The sequence below is a fragment of the Oikopleura dioica genome, chromosome XSR (assembly GCF_907165135.1).
Source record: "Oikopleura dioica chromosome XSR, OKI2018_I68_1.0, whole genome shotgun sequence".
In the NCBI taxonomy this organism is placed as follows: Eukaryota; Metazoa; Chordata; class Appendicularia; order Copelata; family Oikopleuridae; genus Oikopleura; species Oikopleura dioica.
Window position 1 is genome coordinate 11867215 of NC_137294.1, and position 16912 is coordinate 11884126.

Below are 16912 nucleotides of genomic sequence, written 5' to 3' on the forward strand. Positions count from 1 at the left end.
GAGTTCTTTTCTTTTTCATAAGATAGTTTTTTATTTGAACAAATTTTAAGAGCGAGAGCGAGAAGTAATTATTTACACTGATTTTTTTCGGTCTTGATTTGGCAACAGTTACGATAACGAAGAAGAAAGGGAGAGTTTTGGGGATTAAGGTTTTATTTCGTTTTTGACGAGACGATAATAATAATTCTGGTGGGTTTTGAAGTTTGGTAGTTTTGGTATAGAAAGCGGAACTAAACGAAGAGGAGAAAATAATTTGTTAAAAAAGAAGTGACAGTTGATGGACATCAAGTTCAAAATTCTGAAAGGCAATAAAATAATTTAATAAAATAATAATAAATTCAATATGTCTTGAAATTGTCTCCAAGAGTTTCAGATAGAGGCAATCGATTAGGGTCATACATATTGTTTTATTTGACAAAGAAGACGATGCAAATAGCCAATTATTTGCAGGAAGGAAAATCGAGTTTGAAAGTAAAATTGGTGACACCAACAAAAAAAGGATGAAACCGCAACTAATAGACATTTTTGGGGGGTTCGTAAAAAAAGAGAGAAAGAGAAGGGAGAGCTTGTGGAATGATGAAGCAACTTGGTGAATGTGAAGAGCGGAGTTTCGTTTTAAATTTGGCCGGTCTTTTCTTTTTACAAATGGGATATTTAATTTCGTTTTAATAAATAAGCTTGAGCATGCGGAATGGTTAATTGGTGTCTATTTTGTCGAGTAGTTGTGTCTCTCTGTTTGCGAGAACGTCTGTGTTTTAGGGGTCTAGTCGTCGATTTTCGCCAAAATTGAAGTTTTGGAACTCATTTTTGAGAGATTGAAAAGATTATTTCTTCAGTAGATTTTGAAGAAAAGGGCTAGAATGATCAAAAATTGGGTAAAATCCACGACGAAACCTATGAATTTTCGTTTTCAGGAGATTCTTTTTTGGACATTTATAAATTAATGTACATGATGGCAAAGAATAAAATAGTTTTAAGAAGTCAACAAAAAGGCACTAGCGCTTGGAAACCGTACTGGAGCCGAATTCGACGTAATCGACGCGGTCCTTGTGGCCGATCGGGTTCTTGCTCTTTGGCTTGCCCATCTTGGCCGCGTCGAGCGAGTGGTACTGTCCAGACGAGTTGTTGTTCGTCTGCTGCTTCGGATCGTAGTCGACGTACTGCCCAGGCGCGTATCTGTTGTCCGAGTGGTCGACCAAGCTCGTGTCCGAGCCCGAGCTGGCAGGCGGCCCACGATGCGGCGCCGTTGGAGCTCCAGCAGAGTACTGAAAATTAATATTCAATTATTCGAAAATGAATGGCTCCTCAAAATGGCCTATTTGCAAATTCTTTGAATAATCGCGTTTCGCCAAAGTGACTATCAACATTGATTAATCGGACCTAGCAATTTTAATGGGACAAATTTAAGGAGGTAACGATCGTAATAACGACTTATCATCAGACTCCTTTTCCTACTGAAATAAATATAAGAGTGACACCCTTATCATTTCTCTCTAAAATAAGGGTGTCACTACGTAGTAAGAAAAGTCTGATAATAAGATCTGATTACGATGGCTACCTCCTTAAATTTATCCAATTCAAAATGTCAGCTCCGATAAATCAATTTCGATAGTCATTTTGGAGGTTAATTGAAAAAAGCAACATCGCGTTCAACATCAATTTTAAGGTGACCCTAACCCTGATCGACATGTTCTTTCTAATGCTCGACCTTTTTTAAAACTCGAGTTTGGGATTAGCTGCGCACAGGCGAGTTTTATTGATGAATCGATTGATGCTTTTTAATGCAGTCTGTTTTTGAATGAACCGAAACAGAAAATGTGGATACTGCTACTTCTGACTGACCAAACTGGCTCTCCGAGCAGCTGTAATTAAGGGCCTCGCTCTCCAAAAAATAAAGAAGGAGAAGGTTTAATTATTCAGCTGCGATGCGCAAATTCAAACGAGGAAAAAAGAGGGGCTCTTATTTCTAATTTTACTAATTTTCTCTTTGAAAGAACTTCAAGTTTACGACTCTTGATTTACCTCATATGCAGCGGGATTGCCATCGAGCTTCATACTTTCTTGCTCCTTCGAATTCGCGGCTCTTCTTCGATTGCAGATAACGAGGCCGACAACTGCAAGAATGGCGACGACGCCGGCGACGGCGGAAATGATGAAAATGCCCGCTGTGGCGATGCTGCTCGCGCAGACGTCTGAACTCGTGAACTCAGCAGACTCCATCGAAGACCCTTTGACGTTAATCAGTGAACACGTGATCGACTTTTCTGCAAGTTCGGAAGGGTCAGACACTGTATATGTTCTCTCATTGCCCACTGTTACGCCGTCTTTTCTCCATTGGTAAGATGTTACTCTGAAAATTTCACATGAATTCGGCAAATTCAGAAGAAAATTGAGTTTGATCTCTAAACTCTTATCTAAACTTACTCTGGGTTAGTTTCAGGAAGCGTGTCGTTGCAGAGGAGAACCAAAGGTTGCGTTTTATCCTGACAGTATTCGGATTGAATAACGATTTCTGGCTGGGCTGGGACAAAGGCGATGCTCAATTCAAAAGGCTCACTGGCGAGAGAGTTGTATTCTGCAGGTCTGATTTGATCGTCTTCGCTGCTCGTGAACTCGACATGGCATTTGAGGGGTTTCTTATGATGCTCTTTTGTGAGAACGAGGGAAGCTTCGTTGAGTCTTTCACCGTCCAAAGTGTAGTAAACTTCTCCTTCGAGGTTGTTCTTATCGCACGAGAGAAGGACGGACTCGTTTTCGTTGACTTCTCCGAATTCTCCAACTGCGGGCCTTTGAACTTTTTCCACTTGAAAAATGGCGTCATCATGGTCTCCGGCGTCTCCAAGCCGACCAGAATCCCTGAGACGAATTCTGAACTCGTCTTCTCGCGATTCAAAGGGAAAAGTCAGACTCAACGAATCGTCGTCGTACATCACCAGTTCATTGGTATTCAAAGGAACATAGTTGAAAGATTCATCCGCGCCCGCTTCTCGCTGTTTTGTCAATTCGCCGTGTTTTACATTGTTCTTTCCTCTTGCGATTTCGTACTTCACGAAATTCGGGTCATTTTGCTCTGAAAAAAATGGTTATTTTTTTCTATAAACGAGAGTTCTGTTTTTGAAAGCCTGACTCAGGTATTCCACACAGGATTTGAATTTTCACAATATAACTTTTACAGAATCGATCTTTCCTACTTATCTATTATTAATTTTTTAAAAGAAAATTTACCTTTATCCAATTTGTAAACAAAACTCTCGCCTTCGGGCAAGAAAATGTTCGTTTCCGGCATCTTCTTCTACAGCTCTTTCTCTCTTTCTTCTTTTTCCCCAAGTCGGCGATTGGGAAGTTGCCCCGGGCGAGATCGGAGACGTTCTCTTTTTTCGATGAAAAATTGTGGATCGGAGAAGTGGGATTGAGAAGCGTAGTGGCGCCGATTCAGCGCCATTCACTCCCAAGCGCGGCGATTCGGCCTCGCAGCGCCCACGGCCTGACTCATCGGAAAACACACAAGAACACCATCTCAGCCCGCTGCGCTCAAGCGCCATCTCCTGGCTGCGAAATGAACTGGCTTTTTAATTAGACATTAGAGCTGATTTAGGATTTGTTCTTTCTTTTCTTTTGAACTTTAAAAACAATCGCTATGAGATCGAAAACTTGATACCACTGTAATTAGTAATTACTAATTACTTTTGATTACAGTATTATCGATCAAGTTGTGGATCTCATTGTGGACCATTGTTTTGACTTTGAAAGAAACGATACAAATTCTAAATCCGCTCTAATGTCTAATTTAAAAGTCAGCGCATTCTGCTGCTTGTAATTTGACTGTAGCTCATGAAATTTCTGTTACAGTTGACCACCAGAATCAAGCTGCTTTCTGGAAAAGTAGACAGTTCCACTAATAATCTGCCAGTCTGACTGTTATATAAACAGTTTCAGAAAATATACTGTGTATTTTCCATTGAAGTACAGTCGACTACTACAGTAAATGTAGAGCTCCATTTTATCCAGTGTGTTCCAAAAATAAAATTGCCAGTTCCGCTTCTTCGGGTCGCCTAAGAATCAAGCAAATATTGAAGCTGATTTTTTCCCATTTTTTGGTGTTTTTGTTTGTTGAACGTTTTTGACTGTTTTTCGAAGGATTAGCAAATTGAGAATGTGGCAAAAGGGATGATGGTTCTTCTCATCGATCTGAATTGGAAAAAGATATAATTGGCGAGCTTAGGGCTTTTTCCAACATTAAAAAAAACGCCCAAACTCGATGTAATTAAATAAGCCACACGCTCAGGGCAGACCTGGTCAAAGAAAACGAGACAGCTCGATTTTCTCACTTGACGTAGTTCATCACTTATTCATCCCTTTTTCGGGCGCGCCCTTGGGGGATCAATAATTCCAATTACGCACATTACAGTATCCCATCATCAACAGTTCTGCTCAAGTGTTTATTTCAGCAGGAAGCAACTGTAGGCAGTTTCGAAGTTCAAAAGAGTTGTCACGCAATATTCTCAAGGGGGTTAGGGTATTCGACTTTTCCAGTTATCGGATTGTAACGACCAGACCCTCCTGGAAGTATTTTAATGGCCTCCGATGAGGTTCAGAAGGGCTAGCTAAGCAGGGTGTTTCAAGTGAGATTTCTCGAAGTTCTTTCTGTTAATTTGTTTCTAGATACAAACCTGTTTTTCCAGCTTGAACCAGATTTCCAAGTAGTTTGAAAAAAGGGTGCTCTGATCTTAGATCTTGGCGGCTTTTTGAATTTTTTCTCCATACTTTTCTACGATTAATTATTAGGATTTTCAACATAGTCCAATTGGAAAGCCCAAGAAACAGCTACTAGGCTACAGGAATGCGAAAAGCCGAAAACATCCGAAATGTTGAAACCTTTCGCCGACAATCTGCAATCCGACAGGCCAAAATGAGCAAGGGTAATGCTCTACTTCCATGAATTCGATCATTCTTGAGCTTGATTCTAGAGCTGTCGGACGAGTTCAGCATCGCGAACATGTGCGAGAGCTGCTCGGAACTGTTCGTCGAGGTGCTCAACTGCTGCTTCGCCTGTTTGACTTGCCAAAACGCGCGGAAGGACAGTGGCGAAGAGTCGAGGATTCATTTGGAAGACAAGGAGAGGAATATTCGACGCATGTCTGGTTCCAACATTCGCGACTCCATTCCCATTCAAGAGGAAATCTTCAGGTTCGATTCTATTATAAAAAGGGACTCTCAGCATTCAATTTTAGGCGTCGGAGAAGCAGCCTTGCCCCTCTCCTTGCCACTCCCTCAAAAGAAAAAAAGCGCCCAAGTCGGAAGTCGAAAGTCAACTACGAGGACGAAATCGAAGACCCGAAAAACAACATGTACTCGGACGAAGAGCGAAAAGTCATTGTTTTCCATCCCCACTCGTTCCCAGAAGGAAAAAGGTTGAAATTCCCAAAAATGAGCATTGAATTTTTGAGTTGTTGGGTCTTCAACCCAAATTTGCACCTTTGAAAAGTCACGTGGGACCCAAAGAAGCAGCCAAGAAGGAGCAGTTTGGCGGTGAGCAGTGAGAGGAAGCAGACCAGACGAACGACCATTCATCATCATCGAAATAGCGTTTTCGTCGCTCCAGTCGAGGTAAACCCTAACCCTTTCGGGCTCTTTTCTTCCAAATTTTTCTTCCTTGATTCCATTATTTTCATCAGGAAGAAGACACTCCTCCTCCCGAAGTGATGATGAGCACTTATGAAACGAATTCAAAGGGCATTCTCAAAAACATCTCCGTCCAGCCGGAAATCAACAAGGAGGACTCAACAGCTCATCCAGAAGATTCTGCTTGCGAAGGAGAATCATCCTCACTTCAAGGCCTGTTTTAAACCTTCCAATTTAAAAATGGATAGAATTAGCGTTTTAAAACTTGAAAAAGAAATAGAAGAGACTCCTGCTCTCGCTGAATCCTGCTCGATTGAAGATGAAAGTTGAGAGTTTGAAAAAAAATTCAAGTTTTTCCTTTTTTATCTACTAGCTGTTTATTTCTGTGCGAATTTCAACGAATAAGATAGGTATTCAAAACTTAAAAATAAAGACTTTTCATGTGCTACTGTACTGAAACAGTAAATCTGGTCGAAAAAGTGTAGCATCCTTGAATTCAATTGAAAAAGAGTTGTGTTGAGGACTGCGATGTTGTTTGTACTTTCTTCTTCGCGGTCTTTTTGTTTCTTTTTTCACCATGATCGACAGTAGTTCGCGATATTTTCATCGTAGATTTCCTCTTGCGCTTTCTTTTTTTGACAGGCGGACCCACACTTCTTCTTCTTTACTTTTCTCGTTTCCCAGGACGAGAGCTAATCTTCGCCAAACGAGTCTCATGGCAGGAATCGAACTCGCGCCTTCAGGAGCCGAATCCCTCGAACATGTCAATCGAGCTACAGCCTGCCGACAGCTGGGTCAAAATTTCGGGTCGTGATTCTAGCAATATTATTACTGACCTTGAGAGATTCTCTCACTTGGCAATTTCAATCCTGCGTAAATATTAATGCTAAAGAATAAGATAAATCTTACAGTTGTCCTTTTATCGCGAAATCGGAAAAGAAAAAACTTGCTCGATTCCTTAACTTACAAAAGGGTTTTTTTTTGAGGTTACTTCTTCTTCTTTCTCAGTCTATCTTTGAAGATCTTGCCTGCTTTGTGCTTCGATATTTTCTTCAGTTCGGTTTCCTCGCTTCCCAGGACGAGAGCTAATCATCGCCAAGCGAGACTCATGTGACTTGTCGGGATTCGAACCCGGGACCTTTTTCGGCGAAAGAGAAGAACTTGCCGACTTGGCCATCCGGGCCGAGGGCGTGGTCAAGAAACTGGTTTGTTATTACTATTCCTCTAGAGATTTTAGAGGTGTAACGAAGTGAGAAGAAAATTTGAGACTATTTTGACCAACATTTTGGTCAAATTTTGGACCAATCAGATGACGCATTCGACCTGTAAGAATCCTGACTCAGGAAAAGATCAGTCAGTATTTCAGTATTCGGCCTATAGAAGATGAAAGAGAGTAAGAGAAAAGAAGGTTGTTTTTTTATCAAGCTGTATTTTTCTGTGCAAAGTTCTACGAATAGTTAGATAGGCAATATTCAACGCATAAAATAAGGACACTTCATGTGCTACTGTAATTAGACTTTGTAGAGCGGCGTCAGTTCGGCAGGGTCGCTTGCTTTTTAGTCGTCGCAGTTCAGGTTTTGATGCTTCTGAAAGAAATTTATTCTCTAATCAAAATTCGATATCATTTTTTGAAAATTACTTTTAGTTGATGCTTTCTGGAGAAAACTTTCTTGCAGTGGTCGCAAGTGAATTCCTCCGCCTTGCGCTGATTCTCTCTCGGATGAATTTTGCTGACGTGATTTTCCAGAGCCGATTCCTTGTTCGTCCAAAACAGACACAGGTGGCAGTAGTACTTGCGGACCTTGTGCGAGATCTCCCGGTGGATTTGCAGTTCCTTGTCGCTTTCGAATCGCAGCGAGCAGAGCACGCAAACTTGGTGCACGCGGCGGAGGTGCGCGTCCAGCAGCCGCTTCGTTTTATAGCTTTTCGCGCAGTGCTCGCATGGGAAAGGACGCTCGCCCAGTTCGACTTCGCTGAGTTTCGGAACTTTCGCGAATTTGTGATTTTCAAGGCTTGAATTTGTCGAAATTCGAATGTCCTCGAGGATCTCGCTCGAAACTAAATTGCATTCGAGCATTCCCAAATTGCTCGAATTCGAATTCGAGTTCGAATTTTCGAGTCTCGAATTCGAAGTCGAGCTTTGGACTGAAAGATTTTGATTCTTCCTTGATTTCAGCTTTTTTGGCTTTGACGATTTTCGATTTTGCGAGTTTCTCGACTTTTGGTTCGTCGATTTTTTTGACGGAGAGGCACTTTTTTCGGGAGGAGGCAGTGAGACGGGAAGAGGGATGAACTCGGACTCGGGCTCGATTTTGATGAAATCGGCGAGGTTCAAATGGGCGATGTTGGAATGATCAGGGTCGAGTTCTTGCTCGTGGCAGTTGGCGATCTCGTGGGAAGGGTCGTCTAGCGGCGCGGGCTCGAGTTCTAGCTTTCATTCGAAAAACATATTCGGGATTTTTAAATTTTGGAAAAGTAAGTTCTAAGCCTGGAATATTCAGAGTCTCTTGATTATTCAAATTTCCTGGAATCTCCATCGAGTCGAGCTCTGTCGCATCTCGTTCATCATCCGTGCAAGTGTTCAACCCTTCATCATTTCTCGGCGATTTGTGGCCGAGTTGATCTTCGTCGACGGCGGTTTCGATCGTCTCAATCACCGGAAGGTCGAAATCGGTGGCGCTGCTGGCAGTTCGCGACTCATCCTCGTGCAAAATGTCGAAATCAGCGTCGTTTTCTCCGCTCAAGTTGTTTCGTTCGAATTTCGCCAAAAGAAACAGAAAAACTTCGAGCGTCAATTCAACGATCGTCTGTGTCTGCGGCTCACCGATTCCGTTCGAGGCTGCAAAAAGGCTAGAATAGAATAAAAATGAGTTTAGTTTCCAAATTGCTTTCTTACCGAAGGTCTTCTTCAGAGTTCAATAAATTGGCGATGAGATCTTTTGGCGTGAAATTTCGAGTTTCAGAACTAAAGTGAAAATTAAGGACTTCATGAAGGTTGTTTGTAACCCTAACCCCAGGGCCTGGGCTCGGCAACCTGTGCAAAAAACCTGAGTCAGGATTCGAAAAAAGAAGCCGCAGATCGGCTTCGCCACAATATCTCTCAGTTTTTTTCAATTAAGGTTTTTCATATCCTGACTCAGGTTTTCTATAAAGGTTGTCAAGCTCAGCCCTAACTTCTTATGTTTTCAAGTAGAATTTATCTTTAGACGTTTAGTCCGAAAAATTGTCAAAAGAAAGATAAGGGTTTTAACTTCAATTTGATGCGATTAAATAAGGGTGTCATAACGTTAAATTTAGGGAAAAAAAGTGCACGTAAAACTCAATTTTCAAGCGCCTTCTTTCCCTAAATTTAACGTCATGACACCCTTATTTTATTGCATTAAATTGAAGTCCAAACCCTTATCTTTTTTTCGAATAAAAAAAAATGTTAATTTACCTGCATAAAAAAGTCGCTCTGTGAACATTACAATTGTCGTAGTAAGTGACTTCGTCGCCAATCTAGAATAAAGTGAAGCTGATAAGTGAAGTTCGGACAGCTTGTTTACCGGGCGGTGTGCCAACTTTTACGCTGCGTATGATTCAAACCCGAAAAACAAAGAGAAGAAGAGTACCTCTGGAATTCTGCCCTGAGAAAGCGCGAAAATGGAGTCAAAGACAATTCTTCTTCTGATTTTCGCAAAGTGGGAGATTTCGCCAACCCGCTCTTCTACGCAGACCCACATTGGAAAATTCTCCACGCTCTGCTGATTTTTTCTCTTTTTTGGAGTGTTTTTGGAGCGCTCCGCGGCGAGTTCTGGATTTTTACGAAAATGAAAATTGAACTTTTAAATTTAAAATTTCGATTTTATTTTTCAGATTTTGAAGGCAAAAACCGGGGCGATCCTTTTTTTCACCAGCGACACACTACGACTAGCGTAGGTTATTATCGCTTCTGGCGCGGACTCACGCTCAAGTCTACCAGGTTAAACGTTCTAACGGAAGCAGAATATTCTGAAAGCTTTTCCCGAAGAATTATCATAGTGACACCCTTATTTGATTTTACCAAAATTAAGTTTTAAACTTTTTCAAATTTCTATCAAAGTCGACATAATTTATCATGGCGACACCCTTAATAAAAAAAAATTTCATTTGATCAAATTTAAGCCAGTTACAGTAGGAGCTTTTATTCAGTCACTCCTTCTGTAACCGACTTGCTCAAATTTGACCATACGAACTTGTTTTTATTAAGGGTGTCGCTATGATAAAAATATACCGACTTTAGCTTTGATAGAAGTTTTAGAAAGTTTAAAACTTAATTTTGGTGAAATAAAATAAGGGTGTCACTATGATAATTCTTAAAGAAACGCCCATTTAAAAAAGGGCTACCTTGTTGTAAAATAAATTTATTAAAAAGGTTTTCTTTTTTTAGTTTTTTGCTTTATTCAGGCTAGATAAAATAAGGGTGTCACTATGATAACTCTGAATTCAGCTGAGTTGATTGAGCTGCAGATCGAGCTCCGCTTGCTCGAGTTCTTCTTCAATCATCATGTTCCGGCGATTATCCTGCGAGTCGTTTGCTAACGCGATCATTTCAAAATCCTAAACGTGAATTTCAAAAATTGCAAAAGAGAAAAAGTCTCCACCGCGGATATTTGGCTCAATGTCGCACTCGGCCTCTGGGTCGGATAAGCAGAAGCAGTTGCTGATTCCATCCAAGCAAAAGAACCCTCGTCCTCTAAAATATTCGAAGAAAAAGAGCTTTTTCTCATTTTAGATCGTGATACCCTTATTTATTTTTTTTATTTCGGCAATTATTTAAACTTTGGTCATTTTGACAACTTTGACTAAAATTTTTATTAAAATTATTTTATTATTAAAATTATTTTGACAAAAATTTCAGTCAAAGTTGTCAAAATGACCAAAATTAAAATAATTGCTGAAATTTAATTTCATAAAAAAATAAATAAGGGTATCAAAATCGAAATTCGAAATTAGAAATTCTGACCTTCTGACGAGTCAGATAAGGATTTGAGTTTTTTTTTCGGTAAAATAATTAAGGGTGTCTCTTTATTATTCTTTTGGAAAGAAAGGTCTGAAGAAAAAGGGCGATTTTGATGGTTTTTTCGCCCTTTTTCTTCAGACTTTTCTTTCCAAAAGAAATTTAAAGAGACACCCTTACTTTATTCTACCAAAAGGCCATGTTTACCTATGATGACGACGGTGGGAGTGACTTTGACTTTTTCCGTTTTGCCGTTGTTTTTGGTGAATTTGGAGATTTGTTCTTGAATGTTGAGTTTGGGCTGGAGCTCTCGTGTTCTCTGAGCGAGGCAGTTGCCCATTTGAGCGGTGCACGATCGTCGCTGGTGTTCGTTTGATTTAGCAAATTCGCGTTTTATTCTTTCCAATGGGTTGAATAATTGACCGCGATCGAAACGCCCTGTTCGAAATGTGCAGCTGACATTTAGCCGCTATGTTTGTGTCCTTGCAAATTATATATTTCTCGCTTTCTTTTGCTCTCTCCGTCTCCGCGAAAAATGGAATGAACTCTTCTTGGAAAGACTTTTTGAAAGGGCGGATTTATGGCTTTGTCGATTTCGAGCAATTCCGATTTGAGGCGCAAATCGAGCGGAGAAATAAAGAAAAAATAGACTGGTGAACTCTCAATTCAACCGGAATTAATAAAAGGGATGAAATATAAAAAAGCGACACATTTGAATGATGACGTACGAAATTTTTGGTATTGTAGCCGAACGCCTCTGGTTTGGTCAGTATTAAAAATGTCACGATTTTGCTAAAGATGTCACGAATGAAATTGTGTCTCTGTTTTCGTGATGTTTTCAGCAAAATCGTGACATTCGTGACATTTTCAGTACGAACCTCTGGTTTCTAACTCAACTGGTCAGTACTGAAAATGTCACGATTGTCACGATTTTGCTGAAGATGTCACGAAAACAGAAACACAATTTTTCGTGACATTTTCAGCAAAATCGTGAAATTCGTGACTTTCGTGACATTCGTGACATCTTCAGCCCTGACCGAGTTCACCTCTACAATGAAAACCCATTTTTTCTACCAAAATTATATTTTTTTTAAATCTGCGATGAATCGAAAATAAAATAAAGAATGAAAAAAGAAGTTCGTTGTTTGAATGTTTATTTTAAATTTTACAGTTCTACTTTTATATCTACAGAAACATAAAGAGCAATTTACAGATGACTAGAAAACATTTTTGTACAGAGCAATTGTGACATTCAGTTTTACACTGCTAGAAATTGAGAATTATTCGTTTTCCGAATCTGTCGAAAAAACATCAATATCGTTGATTCCGCTATCCTCGTCACTTTCCATCTCGATCTCGATGAAGTGATTCTCTTCCGCCTCTATGTCGCTGAGAGCATCTCCTTCGCTGTACAAAGAAGCTTCATCTTCGTCCAAAAGGGCGTTGTTCAAAATGTCATGCGATCGGTCGAGGAAAGCAACAATCTCTTCTTGCCGAGCATCCAGTTCTTCCTGCATTATTGCGTTTTCGAAGCTAGAATCACTGTAAAAACGACTCTTTTTCGAATATTTCTTACCGTAAAGCATCAACTTGCATTTGGAGAAGATTGACTTTGGCCGTCAATTGCGCCACGAGCTCATTTTCAGCGAGATTTTGAACGCTCATTTTTTCAAATTTCAAAAATCCTTTTCTCTCTTTTTTTCGTAAAACTAAAGTGCCAGGCGAGCAAGAATCTCCGCGGAGTTATCGCTTATCATTTTCGCCATCATCGTCCAATTTTTTTCAGTTGAGCTCCACTTTGAGATGGTAAACCTCGATTTTCTCGGCCAAATTCTGGGAGATTCCTACAGACAGGACAAATCATCAATCAGTCAACTTCAGAAGCCATCAATCAAAATTTCAAACGAAACAACTGTCATTTTTAGGGTAGCTCACGCACGATTTCACCACCTTTTTTCTCCTGCCGCGCAAGTTTTTTCCCCTTGATTTTTTGCCACGTGAGAATTTCTCATCCCTGCTGAGATTCCCTGCAAGAAAAGCTGGCTTGAGATATAGGTAGGCTTTCGTGAAGATTATTTGAATTTTATTCAAAGAAGAGGCAGAAATGGTTGTTGTTTCAGTGTCTTTTTGTTTTCAGTTGTGTTTATATACAAAAATGGGGATGAAAAAAGGGCTGGTTTTTGAAGAGCTCGCTTATTTGTTCATATTTTTGGCGTTCCTTCGAAGCCGATCCATCTGTTTCGCGCGAAACTGCTGCTTGGTGACTGCTTTCTTTCGCTTTTTAGGGGGACTTCCAGGGGGCGGAACGCAGCTTGTGTCCAACTGACGACGGGGAGAACGATCTTCCTTTGCTCTGGACGTGCTGGGCAGTTCTTCGGAGTGCGCTTTCTCCCTTTTCAGAATTGAAGCGGGAGAGTCGCGCTCTGGGAGAGAGGTAGTACGTCGGGCTCCTCTGATGGGCTGCGGTTCGAAGAATATTTTCATCTCCGGGTCGGAGATTTTTTTCTTTTGCGACTCAAAAGAACCCTTTGGAACGTTCCTATCTCCTCTGTATCGCGAAGGTCTGCTTGTCCCTTGCCCTATAAAAAATGCTTGAAATCAAGGAAGAGAAGTTTTTAATTACCTGTGTTTTTCGCCAAATGCGCTGAGCGATTTTCCACTCGCTCTTTCTTGCAGGTTGTGACATTGACCGCGTCTGGATTCGTTTCATTCAGGAGTCGATTCCCCTTTGGTTGGTATTCTTGCACTTCTCGGTTCGGTAGGGCACAATCCGCACTTGTTTTTGGCCGCATTCGTATGTCTCTTAAAAATAAAGGCTTTGAATTTTTTTATTGCTGAAAATAGCAAAATGAGCCGGCAAAGATCCCTCCCTTCAAAAAAGGCTTGAAAGGGCTGAAGATGGCACTAGAGAGGGTGAGCACTCGCGCGCCAAGGTTGCTCGCTCAAGTTTGCTTGTTTTTGAAAAACAGGTCGTCTTCAAATTTGCGGTTTTGAGTTAGCACCCTTGCGCCATAAAAAACGAACTTACTCCATTTTTGAACTTCGATGAATGTTCCTTCGAGGAAGGAAGGCTTGGAAGTTGACTCAGTCTAAAAATCAAAGTTTTCTCTCTCTGAAATTTAATTATTTCACTGGCTTATAAATGGATTCGATAAATTTCGCCACTCGTGGATGGTAGCTGAACTGCTGTTAGCTGAGCGTTCGCGGCCGTGAAAGAGATTCCGCGGCGGTGAAATGAGGCCCTGCGAATCGTGCCCCGGGAAGACCGATTGATGTCAAGGAAGACTGCTCAAACCGCGCCAAAAATACACGGCTGAAGACTCATTTTTCGCCTTCCAAACAGAATAAATGATCAATCAAAATTTCACAATTGGAATTGCGAATTGCGATTTTTACGAAAAAAAAGAGCCATCAATCAAAATTCCTAAAATGACATCTGTCGCTTATATTTCACGCCCGATTTCATCACCTCTTCGTTTCCTGCCGCTTTTTCATCCCTGCAAGAAAAAAAAAACTGGCGCGAAATAAAATTTCGTGAAGATTATTTGAATTTTATTCAAAATAATAAAAAATCTGTGTAAGGCAAAAGGCAAAAAAAAGCTGTTTTTCAGGTTGTTTTTGTTTCAATTGGTGATTATATACAAATAAAAAAGAGGATGAAAGAAGTGCTCTATTTGAAGAGAATTGCTCATTTGTTCATCTTTTTGACGTTTTTCTTTGCGTTTTCGATCATCTTGATTCTTGAGTTTTGCTTTGATAGTGGCTTCTTCCGCTTTTGAGGAGGTGGAACAGCGCTCGTATCCAACGAATTTCTTCGTGGAGAAGTGATTTCTGGCTCTTTGGCAGGTCTTGATGTGCTTTGCGGTTCTTCCGACTGGGTTTTCTTTCTTTTCAGAGAGACGGGAGCGGCGCGCTCTGGACTCATCAAGGAGGAGGTTCGACCTCCTCGAGGGGGCAGTGGCTGGCAGTAGGCTTGTATGTTCGGGTCAATGTCAGTCATTCGATTCATCTGAGAGTCGAAAGAACCTCTTGGCGTGTTTCTATCTCCCCTGTACCGCTGATCCTTGCTCGTTCCTTGCCCTAAAAAGCAAAGTCTTGCAATCAAGGAAGAGAGAACTCGAAAACTACCTGTGTTTTTCTTGAGATGCGCTGCAGCCCGATTTCCCACCCGTTCCTTCCTGTAGGTCGATACATTGTAAGCTGCTTTGTTCACTTCATTCAGCATTCTGTTCCCTTTTGGGCGATATTCTTGAACTTCGCGCGTCGGGATTTCCCAGTCCGCGCTCACTTTTGGCTTCATTCGTAAATCTCTTAAAAAAAGTCTTTGAAATTTCTTTTTTATTACTAAAGCAAAATGCGACGAAAGCGCGTCTATGATCCCCATCTTCAAAAAAAGGGCTGAAGATGGCGCTAGAGAGCGAGTGAGCACGCGCGCTTTTTGCTTATTTTTCTTTCAAAAACAGGTCATTTTCATAAGCCACTGTCTGTTTTGAGTTAGCACCTCGGCGCAATAAGAAAGCGAACTTACTCCATTTTTCGATGAAAACTTTCGTCGTCGTGGACAGGGTTGGCCACAGATTTGAAAAGTTGAGTTGACTCAGCCCTCTTTTCAACTCTAAAAAGGTCAAATTTAAGGTCTTCTCTTTTTCAGAAATTCGCCTAAAAAGGCAAATTCTATCACTCAGGAATATCAATTTCTCTGCTGGTCTCAAAAACCTGTGTGAAAAACCTGAGTCAGGTCTCTGATCGAGCTGAAGTAAAAGCCGCGTAGCGGCTTTTTTTTTTGGAAAACAAAGCCGCGAAGCGACTTAGCCGGAATTCCAGGAATAAAAATTAATCGATAACTTTTTTTTATAATTTCTGTCCCTGAGTCAGGTCGTTTACACAGGTTTCTGAGCCCAGTGTTTACGAATTAAATACACAAGCAGAATTATTCCCTCGAAGTTAATAAATCGCCTCCGTCAAACTTTATTAACCTAAAATTGATTTCTCACGAGCTGCTTCTGTAAATAGAAAAAAAAACGATTGCGACTGTCACACTAGCTACTGAATAAAAACTCGGTCTTGAAATTATTTTCACGAAAAATAAAGCACTTCTGAATAGCAGGAGCCTCTCAAATTCTCTGCTGGAGATCAAAAGAAAAAACGAAAATGCGGCTTTAAAAATAGTAAACTTGAACTTTTGACATTATAAATTTGCGTTAAAAACCCGGCAGGAAGCGCTAATTAGCGAAGAAAGGGAAAAGGAATGGCCGGTTCAGCCAATAGAAGCGACGAAATCCACCCTTTTCCCTTTTTTCAATAAATTAAGCAAACACTAGAATTCGTAATTCTAGAAATTTTCTCTGAGAAAAAAATTTTTAACAAACTTGTTTTTAAATTAGCCAATCAGATTCAGATTCAAACCTGTTGGAGCGAAGTCCAATTTTCTTTTGAATTTCTATTCTCTTCATAAAAAAGGGTTGAAAAAGTTTCCTGTGGGTTTGAAAAAAATGACTGTAATGATTGTGGCTGCCTCGCCCCGCGCGTTTTAGATCAAAAAGGGAAAAGAAAAAGGGATGAATCATTCCAAAGAGGGAAAAGGGATGAGCCGAGAAAAGGGGAGGGCGCCAAGGTTCAATAAAAACGAATTATTTTCGCCCCTTTTTTCTACCTGAGTCAGGCTCTGAAGTAGCTAAAGTGAAAAGCCGCGTAGCGGCTTATTTAGAAACGAAGCCGCAAAGCGGCTTCGCAAATAAACCATATAAATATTCTTTTTAAAAAAGCCGCTACGCGTCTTTCCATTTATGCTCTTCCAGATCCTGACTCAGATTTTCTACTTAGGTTGCTGACCCCAGCCGTTGCTACCGTTGCTGCTGCTGCTGATGTAGTTGTTGTTGCTGCGTAACTCGATGCTGAGTTGTTGGTTGTTGTAGTAGTAAAAAGACTGTTGATGGTTTTTTTGATGGTTTAGTGATGGAGAGATATTGTAACAGGTCTGTTTATATAGTCGGTAAATGCTAGGGGTATGGAGAAGATGTCGCGGTTGAGTGACTCGTTGCTGCCATCGTCGTGAGTCATTGTTTGAGAATCTGGCAGGTGCGTTGGCGCTGGAGAGCGCGATGAGTCATCTTTTGGAATCATCTTGATCCAACACTTATGACTCATAAGTTATGAGGATATCAGCGCCACTTTAAAGCGGTGGGCGGAAGTGATAAGGGTAATAATGAGGATTTCTATCGGCGCTTCCCAAGGCAATGGATGAGCCAAACAAAATATCGATTGAGAATCTTGCAACTGGTGGGTTCAGATGAATACTTTTTTCATTTCTCA

At 40.8% G+C, this 16912-nt stretch overlaps 7 protein-coding genes across 8 annotated transcripts; 1 reads left to right on the forward strand and 6 right to left on the reverse strand.

Annotated features, from left to right (window-relative positions):
- Positions 1-5: 5 nt before the first annotated feature.
- On the reverse strand, positions 6-3414 carry LOC145710451 (uncharacterized). The gene is made up of 4 exons (XM_081788207.1): positions 3226-3414; positions 2425-3070; positions 2023-2350; positions 6-1265 (listed from the first exon to the last, which is right to left on the reverse strand). The coding sequence occupies exons 1-4, from the start codon at positions 3284-3286 to the stop codon at positions 996-998; spliced, it is 1305 nt and encodes a 434-aa protein (XP_081644333.1). The 5' UTR covers positions 3287-3414; the 3' UTR covers positions 6-995.
- Positions 3415-4804: 1390 nt separating this feature from the next.
- LOC145709372 (uncharacterized) lies at positions 4805-6087 on the forward strand. The gene is made up of 6 exons (XM_081787053.1): positions 4805-4919; positions 4968-5187; positions 5232-5431; positions 5486-5607; positions 5676-5835; positions 5897-6087. Exons 1-6 carry the CDS (start codon positions 4841-4843, stop codon positions 5950-5952), a joined length of 837 nt encoding a protein of 278 aa, XP_081643179.1. The 5' UTR covers positions 4805-4840; the 3' UTR covers positions 5953-6087.
- Positions 6088-7041: 954 nt separating this feature from the next.
- LOC145709373 (uncharacterized) lies at positions 7042-9491 on the reverse strand. Its single transcript, XM_081787054.1, has 6 exons — positions 9234-9491; positions 9059-9120; positions 8519-8587; positions 8111-8472; positions 7262-8049; positions 7042-7208 (listed from the first exon to the last, which is right to left on the reverse strand). Exons 1-6 carry the CDS (start codon positions 9342-9344, stop codon positions 7179-7181), a joined length of 1422 nt encoding a protein of 473 aa, XP_081643180.1. The 5' UTR covers positions 9345-9491; the 3' UTR covers positions 7042-7178.
- A 552-nt stretch (positions 9492-10043) lies between these two features.
- LOC145710466 (uncharacterized) lies at positions 10044-10976 on the reverse strand. 2 transcript variants are annotated; one of them, XR_014135044.1, is made up of 3 exons: positions 10607-10670; positions 10245-10336; positions 10044-10200 (listed from the first exon to the last, which is right to left on the reverse strand). XR_014135044.1 is itself a non-coding variant. In XM_081788223.1 (3 exons), exons 1-3 carry the CDS (start codon positions 10938-10940, stop codon positions 10087-10089), a joined length of 339 nt encoding a protein of 112 aa, XP_081644349.1. In that variant the 5' UTR covers positions 10941-10976; the 3' UTR covers positions 10044-10086. The 2 variants fall into 2 exon arrangements, 1 of the variants encoding a protein (XP_081644349.1); XM_081788223.1 differs by lacking the exon at positions 10607-10670 and adding an exon at positions 10808-10976.
- A 767-nt stretch (positions 10977-11743) lies between these two features.
- LOC145708696 (uncharacterized) lies at positions 11744-12308 on the reverse strand. Its single transcript, XM_081786390.1, has 2 exons — positions 12177-12308; positions 11744-12133 (listed from the first exon to the last, which is right to left on the reverse strand). Exons 1-2 carry the CDS (start codon positions 12263-12265, stop codon positions 11881-11883), a joined length of 342 nt encoding a protein of 113 aa, XP_081642516.1. The 5' UTR covers positions 12266-12308; the 3' UTR covers positions 11744-11880.
- A 408-nt stretch (positions 12309-12716) lies between these two features.
- On the reverse strand, positions 12717-13530 carry LOC145709815 (uncharacterized). Its single transcript, XM_081787519.1, has 2 exons — positions 13224-13530; positions 12717-13179 (listed from the first exon to the last, which is right to left on the reverse strand). The coding sequence occupies exons 1-2, from the start codon at positions 13390-13392 to the stop codon at positions 12794-12796; spliced, it is 555 nt and encodes a 184-aa protein (XP_081643645.1). The 5' UTR covers positions 13393-13530; the 3' UTR covers positions 12717-12793.
- Positions 13531-14155: 625 nt separating this feature from the next.
- LOC145708369 (uncharacterized) lies at positions 14156-16025 on the reverse strand. The gene is made up of 3 exons (XM_081786032.1): positions 15129-16025; positions 14729-14910; positions 14156-14680 (listed from the first exon to the last, which is right to left on the reverse strand). The coding sequence occupies exons 1-3, from the start codon at positions 15131-15133 to the stop codon at positions 14289-14291; spliced, it is 579 nt and encodes a 192-aa protein (XP_081642158.1). The 5' UTR covers positions 15134-16025; the 3' UTR covers positions 14156-14288.
- Positions 16026-16912: the final 887 nt, after the last annotated feature.